Source organism: Sinohyriopsis cumingii, chromosome 2 (assembly GCF_028554795.1).
Source record: "Sinohyriopsis cumingii isolate HCF-2022 chromosome 2, ASM2855479v2, whole genome shotgun sequence".
Lineage (NCBI taxonomy): Eukaryota > Metazoa > Mollusca > Bivalvia > Unionida > Unionidae > Sinohyriopsis > Sinohyriopsis cumingii.
In genome coordinates this window covers 43,836,557-43,851,997 of record NC_142962.1, presented here as the reverse complement: position 1 = coordinate 43,851,997, position 15,441 = coordinate 43,836,557, and the positions used below count along the sequence as shown (strand labels likewise).

General features: G+C 33.8%; 1 protein-coding gene across 1 annotated transcript in view; it reads left to right on the top strand.

The window, feature by feature from the left end:
* The window catches only part of LOC149804733 (uncharacterized), a 72,504-nt gene that overhangs the window by 49,675 nt on the left and 7,388 nt on the right, over window positions 1–15,441 (top strand). Inside the window, exons 12-13 of the mRNA XM_089943609.1 lie at window positions 2,700–2,920; window positions 8,474–8,573. Coding sequence (XP_089799735.1) covers window positions 2,700–2,920; window positions 8,474–8,573 — 321 coding nt within the window. The remainder of the gene's footprint in view (window positions 1–2,699; window positions 2,921–8,473; window positions 8,574–15,441) is intronic.

Here is a 15,441-nt window from a genome sequence, read left to right as displayed (position 1 = left end):
TGACCACCTCAGGCCAAAAGAAAATGTTTCCGGTCAGCCAACCATCTCAGTTTTTCGTTGCCATTCGTGGCCCCTATTTCATTCCGGGATAACCCCTCCCCTCCCAAAATTGATATGTGCATCTAATTGAGCTGGTTTACCCCAGTACTTAAAGCGCTTAGTTCATTATATATACTGATCATTATAATATAAATATAATGTTTAAAAAAAACTACCTACCCTAATTTTAAAACCAGTGCAGTTGAAAAGACACATTTGTTTTTACCTCACAGCACGCGCACCAGTCTGTTTGAAAAACAATTTCATACAAGCTAAAAGAAGGGGTATCAACAGTTCTTCACAAGTCACTTGTCAAAACAATGAAAGAGTCTTCAAGATAACAAATGATAATAATAGTTAATCTTTTCTTACATGTTTTGATGATTTTGAAATGTTTTCAGTTAGTTGTGAAATTCTACATTTTACAAGTGCCCTACAGGAGCATGGAAAATGTTCAGGTTCTTTTTGGAAGGCTGTTTCCATCACTGTAAAAATCATTCTTGATGGCCCTTTTATTGATCGATCTCTCTCTGTCTCTCTCATATTCATATATATATATATATATATATGAATGACCTGATAACTATGGTAAAAACTATTTTCTGTACCATCTCTATAATAATGTGTGTAATGAAAAAAATATTAAGGATATTCATATATCTTCACCTTTATGCAGTGGTCACAATGGCCATTCTAATTTCCCCATTACATATTTCCTTAATAAGTATCATGTTCTATGTATATATGTTTATATTTATCAGCCACCTGCTTTAAGGGGTCTTTGGAGCATATCAACAATGCTCTATGCGTGTAAATTGAACTTTTTTGTGATGAATAAGTTTACATAAAAGGATTAGGGCATGAATCAAGTTGTACACATTTCTGTCTTGTATTCACTGTACTCCAGTCATGTTGTCAATTTAAGTAAAAAATGTTAATCTGTCAAAATTGAAAGCAAGGCGTTTTTTTTATATAGGATAGGAGCAATTCAGTAGCTGGATGGAGGTAAAAGTAGTCATAGTCACATCAGATGGTTTTTGTGACGTATTGATTGAAATCTTATTTTTTTGTAAATCTGATTAAAAAGTTAATCTTTGAAGAGGCATATTACTTCATATCATTTCATTAGGTTCAGGGATTATTCATAATTTGGAAAATTTGTCTGTAAAGGCAGGCAAAGTTTTGATTCATTTTAAAACAACTACATTTGGGACCAACCATTTGATAGGTGGGGGAATTAAAATTTTCCAGCTTTAAAATAGGATGGAACAAAAAATTCTTGCTCTGAGAAAAAGCACAGGGGCTCGTATCATTGCATAAAATGTACCTGTCATACATGCACTATACAATAACTACAAGGAAGAACACTTCTGTCCTTTCTCGTGCGACCTATTTAAGAATAAATGCTGATATTCAAGCTACATTTCACATAGCTTAATAAATTTGGTACTGATGTTTAGGTCAGGCATACAACTTTGTATGCATATCTGAAGTTTGGCCTACTATCATACCTTTTAGGAATGCCAGACCATTTTCCCATGCTACTGCTTGACATGGCCATGATTGCACCCGCTTAATATGCAAGTGAAATCCTGCTGAATGGAATACTGTCCTCTCATTGGTTAAATAAAAATTATGTCCTGCATTTATTTACAACTTGTTTTCAGTTGGCTAATGGGAAGGCAGTATTCCATTCAGTGCATTGTTCTTGCATATTAAGCGGGCACAATCATGGCCATGTCAAGCACTGGCATGGGAAAATGGTCTGGCATTCCTAAAAGGTATAATGGCAAGCCAGACTTTGGATACGCATACAATGTCAAATGCCTGAGATATTTTTTTACGTTACATGAAATGTAGCTTGAAATATCAGCGTTTATTCTTAAATAGATGATGAGAGAAAGGAGAGAAGTGTCCTCCCTTTATTGTAAGCAACAATACGAACCCCTGTGAGAAAATGAACCTATTACATTCAATATCTTAGGTGAAACAAATTAGTTTTCCAGAGGTAAAATGAAAAAATTATCTACATGGACTCGAAAGACAATCCATGCCCACCCCCGAGTTCTTAAGCCTCTTTTAACTCTTGATCATCAGAGGCCAATCATGACAGAATACTCTGTTAATCTCAGCCAGCTGAGCAACAAGTTAACACATATATCATTTTAAGGAGTGAATAAGTGTTCATATGCCTTATTATGCAATCTGTACTATGTTTTAGGCCCATGTGAGCTGAAATTAGTATTTTGTCATGGTGCACAATGGAAAGAAGAGTGATTTTTGTTAATTTTTTTTTTTTTAAGTTTATGTGATTATTTATTTTAAGAGGTGTATTAAAGTGTGCAGGATACAGTAATCTTTAATAGAATATTCCTATATTTGTTCAAAAAACCAAGTTGGAAAGGTATACCTGCATAGAGAGATAACCTGTGCACACAGGCCAATTTTGCATTGTCCTAAGGGTACTGGATGGCTGCTGTTAACAAGTTTGACTACTAAGGTAATGACCATCTGTACCTTTTATAGAATAATGCATGTAACAAAATAAGTTTTTTGCCTGTTAGAAATGTTTTTAATATGTCCTCCTCAGGAATGATAATTGTAAAATATCTTTGTGAAATTAAGTTTGATGCCATCATGAAATACAATTTTGTTTCTAGAGACAGAAGCTGAATGACAAAAGTATGGGGATGAATGGTGCCAATATGAAAGATGAGGATGGTATATTTGATGAATTGATAAAGAGACGCTCTTCACTTCACAGCCGGTTCCAGACACCACTGGTTCAGAGCAAGAACCCAAGATTTTTGAACTTGGCGTCAGAAAAGAAAACCCCAGCAGTAATCTCCAATGTGTTTACTCCTTCCGTGGATTTGGACAGGTAGACTTGCCCTGAGATATCCCAAACTCTCCCCCATTCTGTTCAAATCAGTTGTAGGAAAAAGCTGGTTAAATCGATTTGGGCTCAAACAATTAAAAAAGACATGGGAAATAAATTTATCACAGAAGCTAAATGAAAATAAAACTGATGTACTTTTAGCATAGTTTCAGAATTTGCATATTAATAAATACAGGTTTCTTATAGATGGGTAATTTATAAAACTTTGAACCATCCCTGTTCACAGCAACATTACAGAGGAAGTATACACCATAATAATTATCACAATAATGAAAATTTTGGGTCTCAAATTAATATGAAGTATTTCTAAAATCAGCATGTTTGATGTATTTGTGTGTGTATGTAAAAGCCCATATTACAGAAATATGATTATTGCAGTAAAATCTGTATACTGGCTTGTCCGTGCTCAGTTCAGATCTAGATTTCATATAAGATTAAGTGGAGTTGGTCAAGGAACCAGACTAACTCTACATGAGTAAATCAGACACTTTAATCTGCATTATTTTTTTTATTCAAAACATCTACATGATCAAGCTGTTGCTGACAGAATTTTCTAAAAATAGCATCCAACAAGCAATACATGTTCAAGATGAAAGAGACACAAAGCCTTTAAATAAGTTTCAATTGAAGGATGAGAATGAATAAACTGAATCTTAAGGGAAAAATCATGAAGGTCATTAATTACATTTATTGGACACCATGTGTTGTTTTGAGTCTGGTTTATGGTTGGAGATATGAGGAGATATGATTGCCATCTCCACATGAAATTGCAAAGGAAAACCAAAGATTATGTCAAGAGGTATCAAGAAATCAGTGAGCTCCATTAGAATTTGGAACTGCAGTTTTTGAAACTGTTTTGGAAGTAATTAAGGTCTAATTGCTTTACAAACTTTAAGTTGAACATATGTTTACTGTCTTTGCATAGCTCTTTAATAACACATTGAACTTTTTTAATGCATCTTTTCCAGCTTGACAATAGCAGTATACTGAAAACTGGTATAACTTAGAGAAAATGATTGACTGCCATACTGAGATCTTTTTAGGTTTGGCAGTCTGCCTTAGAGTGTTTAAAAATTGTCAAAAAGCATGATTTTTGGACACACTCACCTCACTCATCCTGACACAATATTCATCTCTCTAAACCTGTTTCTTAAATGTTTCTCTGAGATTGGGATGGGGACTTGTTGTCAAGAACTGTTACAAAAGTGTCCTTTTAAAGACTCTCTGCTTGTAACATTGAAAAGCTTTTGGAGATTATTTTTGCCTTCACTTGGGTATTACCAAGCATAGAATGGTTTTTGTTGCAAATTGTATCCAGTAAATGCACAGAAGCTGCCATTGAAGTTAAAGCTGTTCAATAATGAAGGAAGTTTGCAATGGAGGTAACTGAAGGGACTCTTTATTTATGGTCAAGAAAACAGTCTGCAGCACTGACCAGATGAAAAAGGTATGACTGAAAGAACTCCAGAAACAATATTTTCACTAATATTAGTGTCTTTTCAGCAAAACACAATCCAGTAAAATAAAAATGATAGTTTAAGACAAAAATTAGTAAAATGGAAGGACAATGTGTGAATGTTAAATTCGTAGTCGTCATAAATGTACAATGCCGTATCAGAATATTTGTACTGACATTTTTTTCTTCTTCATGTAATTGATCAATTGTTAATGTTTGATTATTTTTTAAATGTAAAATTTCAGCATAATAAACAGGCTGTTAATGATCAATGACTAAGTTGTTTGAACTTTCAACTCATGACAAATCAGTCAGGGCTCTTCCATTTAAACATACATGGTACCTAGGGAAGGCCAATTTATAAAAAAATATATGCCAGGGTATTTTGATTTCACAGAGTCCATATTAAAATGAGAAAAAATTATAAATTGCATCTATGAGAGAATACCCCTTTAAAAGTCCCTGGGTCCCAGGTATCTTGTACTGGAACAACCCAGAATGTCCACCATAGGGCTACAGAAGTACCCCTTTTGAGTTTGAAATGTGACAAATATTTAGCTCAAATGGTCATAGACCATAATAGTTTTATCATTGTCATTTCATCCAGCATATATCCCAAAATCTAGTAGATCCCAAATGAAAATAGTGCCCCACAGACATCCAATATGACAACCACAGCATTCATCTTGAAAACCTTGTTATTGACACTCCTGAACAGTTGGTCTATCAACCTGTCATTTTCACTAAAAGACTTCTAATGTTTAATGAAAATAATGGTCATCTTGAAAATATTGTTTTCACTACTCCTGAACGGATGGTCATACTGACATGCATTATCATACAAGACAACTTATGCAGTTCTAAATGGAAATGGGAGCAATTTTAGATTTTAAATGAAGATGATACCAATTTGACATCCAGTACGACTGCCGATGAAATAATGTCGCCATTCTCCATCTTATAAATCATTTTAGGGCTGTTCAGTTATAAAATACATGGGACCAAGGGAAAGCATTTTTAAAGTGAGTTACTCACCCATAGATGCAATTTAAAATTTTATCATTTATATATCTGTGAAATCGAAGTATCCTGGCATATAAGTTTAAAACACTGCCTTTCCTGAGTACCATGTGTGTTTAAAAGGAATAGCCCTTATTGCTTCTCTTCCCTTCAATTGTTTATATTGACATCAACTTCTCACTGTGTTATGAGTCTGGTCTCCTGCTAAATGTAACAGAAAAGAGTGAAGGCAACAAGCTTTGTAAAATTGGACAAATAATTTATTTCCCTAGAATATCAAATGAGAAAAAAGAACTTACGGTTTTACAAATCAGATCCAAAAATAATCCAAGAATTAAGAAATAGAAGTCCTAGTAATAAAAAGTCATGAATGAAACTGAGTTCAAATCACATTTAAATCCAAAATGGAAGATGATGACGTCTGTTGCAACCTGCAAAGTTCTGCATTGTCAACAGTCTCTTGTTGAATCACAGAAAAATATTATTCCTGTTTTTGAATTATGTATAAATTTCAATAAATGTCTTTGTCCAAGAATTAATTTAGAACACTTGTATTTCCAGGGAAAACAATAACTTGAATTCAAACTAATTTGAAGAAAATATAATAATTAGCCCAAACTGGACACAACATAAACAACTTGATGTCTCAAGTGTTAAGGCACGACTGACAAGTCTTTCTCAATACATCAGTAATAAGTCTAACTAACATGCAAAACAGATTCCCAAATGGGGGGTCAGCCTTCTAGAAATGGATGTTTTTTACATGATAAATATCATGTAATCTAGGTATGGCCTTTGACTTAACTTAATAATTTTTACTCTGAGAAAGAATATTTAAAAAAAATTAAAAGTTGTTTACTAAAACTATCACTGGTTTTGAATCAAGGTCAGAAACTAGATAAGCGTTTCTATTATTAGTGTTTATCAATAAAAGTTAGTTCAAATAGAACTGAACTGAATTTCTGGACAGTGTCAAATCCAGTAAATAAAGTTACATTACAATAGCATGTAATGGAATTAAAAAAAATTAAAACTAACAAACAAACAGTTAAATTAAATCAAATGTACATAACTGAAAGACTTTTTATGATTTCGGGTTGGTGCTGACCTAACATGAATGTCATGTTAGTACTCTCGTCTTGATATTTGCTATTTCTCCTGAATGGATGGTGATATTACCACAGGTTTTCGCTATATATGGTGGCCAGTATAACTGGTGGAGGAAAAAGCTTTCTCATGTACGCACATTAGCCAAGCACAAGACTTGAACCATGCAGACAGATGAGATGGCAGTGATTTGTAATGGTGAACACTTTAGAGCATTCTGACACTTGGAGCCCCATTAGAAAGAGTAAATGAGCAAAAGAAACATTCTGAGAATTTTGGCCAGTATAGCATCAGTCCTTTCAAGACTCTTGTTCTCTTTGCCTCTTTGGTATTTTCATTGTGGTCACAGATCTCTTGTTTTGGGCTGGTTATCCATACAGATGACCCTTCTATACTATCACAATGATAGCCAGAATTTTTCCCACTAGACAGAATGAGTCAAGATTTCAACTGCATTGTATTTCAGCAAATGAGAGGATCTCTCTTTGCTTACAGTTGGTTCACAATTAATGTCTAGTTGTCATGATCTGCTCGGATGTCAGCATAATTGGTTGGGGTGCCCATCTCCTGCCCTCCTTTCCAGTAGTGGGTAGGGTTTGGTCCCTTTAGAAGCACTGCATACACATCCTCCTGGAGACGAACTCCATATTGCATGCCCTTAGATCTTGACAGCTGTTATCTGAAAAGGGTGTCCAAATTCTTGCCAACAGCTTGACTATTGTCATTTATCTCAGATGGCAAAGGGGATCTGTTCCAACTCTATGGTCTTAAACTAAGTAACAGAAAAAGAGTGAAAACCAGAAAGTTTTGTAAAATTCAAAATATAATTTATTTCCCTAAAAGAGAAGGTGAAAAATTCAGAATAACATACAGTATGGTGAATGAAATACTAAATAGTCCTAAAATCACATGTCTAAAACTATTAAGTAATCCATATGAGTTCCAGTGGCAATCCAAATGAATTTCATGCTGCTGTTACAGACATATCACAATTACAATCTAAAATGTCTTTAAATGCAGTCACCGTAATTTAATACAGCTACAGAATCTTAAGTCTGAGCACTTTCTAATTCCAATGAATAATTGAAATCAATCCCCTCAAACGAACACAGCTATTTATCTCTTCAAAGACTGGTGTTAATGCTAGGAATAACTAATTTCCAGTAAATCATCATGTACATCAAACCTGAGACACCATACAGAATTACTCGGCAGCTTTTTCAAGGCTGTTGTTGCTCAGGGTTTAATGCCCTTATTTTAGCATGTAATAGGCTATACATGGTGGCCAATATAAATGGTGGAGGAACTACCTAGAAAAATCCCTGGAAGAACACAGACCCACCGGAAGCTACTGTCAAACTTTCTCACATACCCATGCTTTCCGAGCCTGAAACTTGAACCCACGTGGATAAAGATGAGACGTTAGTGGTTGGTAAAGGTGAGCACCTCAGATCATTTGACCTCCCAAGGTCCCCATTTAACTGTACCAACCATAGCTCATATTTCACTCAAAACTTGAACAAGACTTGAACATACATTTGCAGATTGGAATCAGTGGTAAAGACATGTAAATTCCTCCATCTTTTACCTGGTCTTCTAACCAGATAATTTAGGTAAAGAAGAAATCATTTTTTGAGTAAAATAGGCATTTTCATTAATACTTATCTGATTGTAATGTACACAGAATCGGCTTCATATCTGGAAGAGCATGCATACCCACTCCCTTCATACATAATATAGACATAATTAGATGCCAGTCACATCTCATCTTCGCAATTTTAAAACTGCAAAACTAAATCAAAAGATGTGGTTAATGTCTTTGTTAAGTTGGAAGAATGGATTTACAAGATAACAGATGTTTTCCTATTGCACTATTATCAGATTAGCATTATTAAAGAAACATTTTAATCCAAAAATTAGTTTCTATTACAGTCATGCATAATCTTTTCCAGAAAAGCTGCTGATCACATCATATACCAATTCAAACAGAAGAAGGGACCTAGACGGTTAATAGGGTCACAGAAAAAGGCACCAAAAGGGAAAAAGACAAAGGTAGGTAAAGAAAATTATTGAAGTCCTTGAATGGAATGCTCATTAGTGCAGCTGATTTAGTATTGTAGTTTTAGGACATAACCTTCATAAAGCATTTGACACAAAAGCTGCATACAAATATGTTAATTTTCTATAGATCTGAAAGTTTTGCATAATCAATTAAAAATGTTTTCTTCAGGTATTTTGAAAAGAAGATACGCTCTGTTTTGACTGTTCATCTTGTCATTTCTGTACATCATAATCGACAAATATTCTTGATTTCTACATAATATTATTCAGTAATGCTCTTACACATGATGATTCATTCTCTGCGGTAAAACATTCGTGGATATTTTCATTCCATTAGTTGGACTTGTCACAAAAGTAAATTTCTTTAAGAATATTAACCATTGTCCTACACTGGAAAGTTTGAGGTAAATTGACAGCTATGTGGTCTGATTAAAATGTCTTAGAAGTGTTTGCATAACAGTGACAAGTTTTTTAATGCTGACTAGCAGATAAATTAGTTATCAATCCATGGGAGGTAATTTTGGACCAAGAAGACCTGGCATGCGGTCAGTACAGAGTCAATCACATTAGACAAAGATGAAAAACAGTTTCTTTGCTCCTATATCTTTAGTCTTTTACTGAATGAATGTTCCTTCAATCTTGTAGTTTTTAAATATTTAGTCTCCATCTTCTTTATACATAATTTTAATAATTTTCCTGTTTTAAATAGAAGATTAACTTTGAGAATCACTGAAAAATAGTTTAGGGCAGCATTACTTGTGTACTTCCATAGAGTTCCAAATTGATATCAAATCAATTAAAACTTTGCCTGTCAGAAGTGTCTATAGTACTCAGGGACTCGAGTACCAGTAATTTTGTGTGTGAAGATCTACATCTATGTAACATGTGTTTAAAAAAATCTCCATTTTATGTTTAGTTGAACTTTTAAATAAAGTTGGAGAGCTATGGTCCATATTTGTTTTTTTTTCCATGATGGCTGATTTCGTCTCTAAAAAATAAAATCCTACAGTTTTGTAATTAGTTCATGGTACAATACATCAGACTGATAAGAATTAAAGATGCCCACACCATCTGTCAGTGGAATCAGTGGCCAGCAAGTAGTTTATGAATTAAATGGATTATAAAAATAATCACCATTTTGTAATTATATAACACTGCCATTTTGTACAGCACTATTGTGAACAGATCTTGATAAGTCACTAATTCCCTTGGCTAGCTTAATTGTTACACAGACACATAGGAACTGGTAGATCGCTTGAAGCAGCACAGTAGCTTATTATTATTCATAAAGGAAAGCTGATTTCTAATTATAGGTAACCAGTCAGATATGGAAAACAGATATAGTATTGTTCCCCATTCCCAGGTCAAATGCTTCACTTTGTATGCAAAGTTTTGGCTTTGTATACATCCTTGGGGACAATATTTTGGAGAGTAAAAAAGTGTGTATGTATATGTGTGATTTGAATTTTCAGTCATATCGCTACGATGTCTGCAGTGTAGCAGTTATAGTGATGTCTAGCACTGGGGCATCATGCTGCAGACATGTAGCATGATGTCCCGCCCAGTCACATTATCCTGTCACCAGGCTGACCAGTCCTATCACTAACCTCTTTATGCGAGGCAGCTGTTAGTACCATATTTATAAGTCTTTGGTACAACTCAGCTGGGGATTGAACCCACTATCTCCCTCATCCGAGGTGAATGCTCTAGCCACTAAGCAATCGGAGTGGTCAGTATAAAAAAGATAAACCAGTGTAAAAGACAGATCTAGATGTTCAGCTTAATAAATGAAATTGCCATGGTTCATTAGTCAAACTACAAATTTTGTATACGTATACAGTAGTCTCTCTCTTGAATGGCCCTCCTGACCAGCAGCCACCCACTCCTTACGGCCAGAATCCTTTGGCACCGGTGAGTTTGTGTTCAAAAGTACCCCTTTCAAAAGGCCACCCGGCTAACATAATAATGCAATAATATAAAATTCACCCCTCAATAGCGGCCATATTTTATTTTAATATGTATCCAGAACGAGTATTTTGTTCATAATGTGTGTTAAGTAATCTAATTTCTGTTTCCCAATGTCAGGTTTTCGTTAGTGAAAGAAGTGTTGACTAAAGTACATGTACCACTAAGGTTAATATATCATTAACGCTTCATGAGAAGGCACATTTGTTCCATAAAGTCAAGAAAAACTCAAATTTTAATCCATACAAAAGGGTAAGTATGTGTAATCCAATTAGCTCTACTGCTTTGTTATCACAAGATGTCCAGTTTAGTCACTCTGATTATTGTTAAGATTACAATTATTGAACAGTATTAACAGCTGAGAAGTGGCAGTATTGATGTGTACAATACACAAGTCATCAGGAAAATGGTTTGATAGCCTTTATGGCTTCCCTTAGTAAGATGTTGAGCTTGTTCGCTTTGATAATTAGTGACTATTACTTAACTAACAATAATTGTCAAGAATACAAATCCTAACGGCCGCGAGGTCAAATCTGCATGATGTTAATGGTCCCTATCGAAGCCGTTTTAGCTTCTCTCACATAATGTAAAGAAATGTATTAAAAAAATAGGGTACCAGACTGCAACTAACGAATCACGTGACAAGATCACTTCCTTTAAAAACACAAGGCAATTTGTTCAGATGCATAAAATATTGCCTTTTCAATATTGTAGTTGGCAACATGAATAATTTACTGCAAAAAGATCAACATGTCATCGAGGAAAAGAAAAATTCTCAGTTTAGAAGAGAAAGTGAAAGTAATTCAACTGACCGAAAAGGGGGGAGGCAAGGATCCTTGCAGAAAACTGATGTCGGAAAGACTCAGATAAACAATATCGTGAAAGATAAGGAAACAATTCTGCAGAAGTGGAAAGGTGAAATGGACGTAGAAAGGAAGATTGGTTGAGCCAAGAGATGTTTGTATCTTAATTTGAATGACAAGGTTTTTGAATGGTTTTGCACTGCACGTGCTAAGAAAATTCCACTCACCGGTCGAATGATCCAAGAAAAAGGAATAATTGTTTCAGTTGAAATGGGAAATTACAGCTTTGCCGCAAGTAACAGATGGTTGCACAGATTTCAAGTCCGACACAATATTAAGTGTTCTGTCCTTATTGGAGAATCAGCTGATGTTAATAATGAAGTTGTTGAAGATTGGAACAAAAGACTAAACGATATATGCAGGGGATATGAGTTCAAGGATATTTTTAACTGTGATGAGACTGGGTTTTTTTTTTTAGACTGTTACCAACAAAGTGACAGATGATGTGATCTGTAACATAGTTATAAAGACAGTTTTAAAACTATATCAATGGTCATTCATAACATTTTTTTAAAAATGATGAAAGTTTGTTTTACGTTTATTTCACAACATGCATGTGATTTTTTAATGAAAATATTAAATGTTTTAGAATTAAATGTACTTGTGACTTTCTTCATATGTATTTACTATTTGCATTTGTCATCCCCCTCTAGAAAGGCCACCCTCATTATAAGGCCACTTACCTGCTGCAATAGGGGTGGCCTTATAAAAGGGGGACTACTATATATATGTGTATGTGTGTGTGTATGCACATAAATATGTACACATAAAAATGCATGTATGTGTGTGTGTGTGTATGTATATATATATATATATATATATATATATATATATATATATATATATATATATATATATATATATATACATACTTTATTTTAACTCCTGGTACATGAATTTGTTTAATTATTACAATTTTTATTTATGGCTCTAAATTGTAGTGTTTATAGCTGGATTTTGTAGGTGCATATTAAAGAACATAAAAATGCATGTAATCTATTAATAGATGCTTACGTATATGTTGACAGCTCCTAATAAAAAAAATAAGTAAATCTGTTTAAAAAATTTGGTTATTTTCACTTTGGACAGATCAGTCAGGTGGTATCTAAGAACTAAGTTAATTCCTATTGGATGAGTTGGGTCACATGAATATGTATTTTGAAATATTAGAATGAGTAGTAAGATCTGTCACATGTAATATATTGCAACATATAATCATAATAGACCCTTGAAAATGTATATAAGGAGAGAACTGAGCAATTAGATTTCATTCTTATTTTGGAGTCGTTCTTATTTCTTGTGTTCTTGAAGTAACATCAAGCCAACAGACATGTTTTATGTTATATGTAGAAATTACTTGACATGAAAAACATTTGTTTGGACTGTTCCGCAGAAATAGAAAGAGCTCATTGTTTGGATTTTAATATTACTCTGAAATTATTGTGAATTATGCAAAGGAGTTCTGGACAATGCCATTTTGACAACATCATGATTCTTGGCAGACCATTACATTTCTGTTTCTAAAGTTTATACAGAACTTGTCATTCTTTTTGACTTAAACTCTTTCAGGATTATTTTTGATTCATTTCATAATACTTTAAGTTCCTCTCACATTTTCATTTATAACTTTGATAATTAAATTATTTAGTACGTTTTACAAAACTTTTTGGTTTTGCTTCATTCACTTACTTAGTTTGGGACAATAGACTCATAACATAAGGCAAGGTGGGTAACTAATTGGTCACAAAAATTACTTCCATACCTGGCATATTCCCAGACAATGTTGTTTTGGGGTTTTTTTAAGACTCAAAAAGTGTACTTTGTTGTCCCAGGTGTGTGACCAAAAGGAGCAACATTGTTCAATTGAGAGTAAGCTATCTTTTCATATAAGCTTCTAACAAATGATTGGAAATTACGATGTGAATCAAAGAAAATAACTTGTCTGATTTCTTCAGAGCATTTAATAACACTTACAAAGAAAAAAAATTGTTGGTAATATCGAATATCAGCACTATACACATACATGTGTGCAAATACATAATCACATCCACATAAATATTAAATCATAACAAATATCAAGTTTTTGTCTTTAAAATCCACTGAGTGTGTGTGTGTGTGTGTGCGTGTGCGTGTGTGTAGTTTAATTAGATGCAGTCTTGGAAACTCAATAGTTCAATAGGGAGTTTAAAGGTGATGCAAAAGTCATTAGTGTTCATCTTTGTACTCACTAGGGATTGTAAAGTACTCTTGTTCAAACTTCCCTGCTGGATTACCTGAGTGAATCCTGACTAGAACAGAGTTGTTCTTGACTACCATAATGTCAGAATTGTCAGAACTGTGTCTGATTCAGTTTGACCACAAGATATACCTATCTTTGCAGAAAAATGAATGTACATCTCGTTGGAGACTGACCATTTCATTGTGGGAAGGGAGGAAGGGCCATAATAATTTCTCGTTTAATTGGGGGTTTATGGGTAGTTCTACAGTAATGAACTGCTGTGTCCATTACAGGTGTTACCACTTTATCAATTGTGCAAACACAAGCATGTAATTATTATTGCTTCCCAATTGATCTTTTTCATGGCTAATATCATCCTGAAAACCATGTGATTATTATTGCTTCCCAATTGATCTTTTTCATGGCTAATATCATCCTGAAAAGCATGTGATTATTAATAGTTATTATTTTTTAACAAGATGACAATAGTAATAAAGGGAACTAATCTAAATGTTCATTTCAGCAGTTGAATATATTTAATACAATGTACAGTGTATGCTGTGCTCATTTGAAGTCATATGGCCAAAATTCATGATGTAATGAGCAGGAAGGCACATAAACCTTGAGTGCCATGTGATACTTCCCATGTAAAATGTTCATGGTAAATGTGGCTTTTGTACTCAGAATAGGAATCAAAACCAAGTAGTACACAAAACTTGTTGAAAAAATTCTTTCAAATCTAAGACCTTTTGGACAAAAAGATATTATAACATTTCACCAGAGAACACTGAATCAGCATTTCATGCCACTGGGAAAAAAATTATATGGCATGAAATTTAGTTATGTCCATATATTGATTTGAAATTTTTCTTAACAGCTGATCAACCAAATTACATGTGCTATCTGTTTAGATAAAAAAAAATTGTGTCCCTTTCTCTACACCAAAACTATTGGTTGTTATATTCTTAACCACTTGACTTAGGTCTGGGTTTTTAGATTAAAAACTGTGCATGTACTGGAGTCGGACAGTTTTTCATGTTAGAAATTAATGTTTCAGAAATGGATGGTATACAAATAATAAATTGTTTGCACGAGGACAGTAAAACCTAACTTAAGGAAAATTAGAAGGAACATCATAAAAGTGCAAAAAATTATCCAATAAAGTAAACCATTGGATTGGATTAACAGGTTTTTATGCTAAACACCCACAATGTAGCAATGCTAGATAGGCTGATAGTCCAACGTCATTTGAACCTTATCAAGTTTCTGCCATTACCATACACAAACAGTAGCAGTTGTTTGAAGTTTGTTTTCCTAATATTTCTGTTTAACACTGTTGTATTCCTCTTTGCCGTCATTAATCCAAATATCCTGATTCTGATTACTTTTATCTTTATGTTCTAATGAAAATTATAAATTTTCCCAAATATTTTATCTGGAAAATTAATATCTTTCTTATCATGATTGCGTATTGAGAATCCAGTCAGTTATGATGCTGGTGGAAAGTGGTCTAGGTAGGTAAACGATGTTGCATTATATCCTTGCCAATGATGAACATCTGCATTATATTAATTTAATTGTTTTAGTTTAGTGATACTGGTCACTCTAGAAGCCCATCTATAAACGTGACCCAGTACTGATAACATTTTGTAAAGATTTTTTTCCACAACTGACTGTATCACCAAAATAACACACAGTACATCAGCTGGTATTCAAATTGTCTTTCTTATGAAAAGTTGAAAGATAATCCTTATTTTCCATCAAAAATGCTTTAATTAATCTTAATGCTACAAATCCTTGATGTAATGCTAAT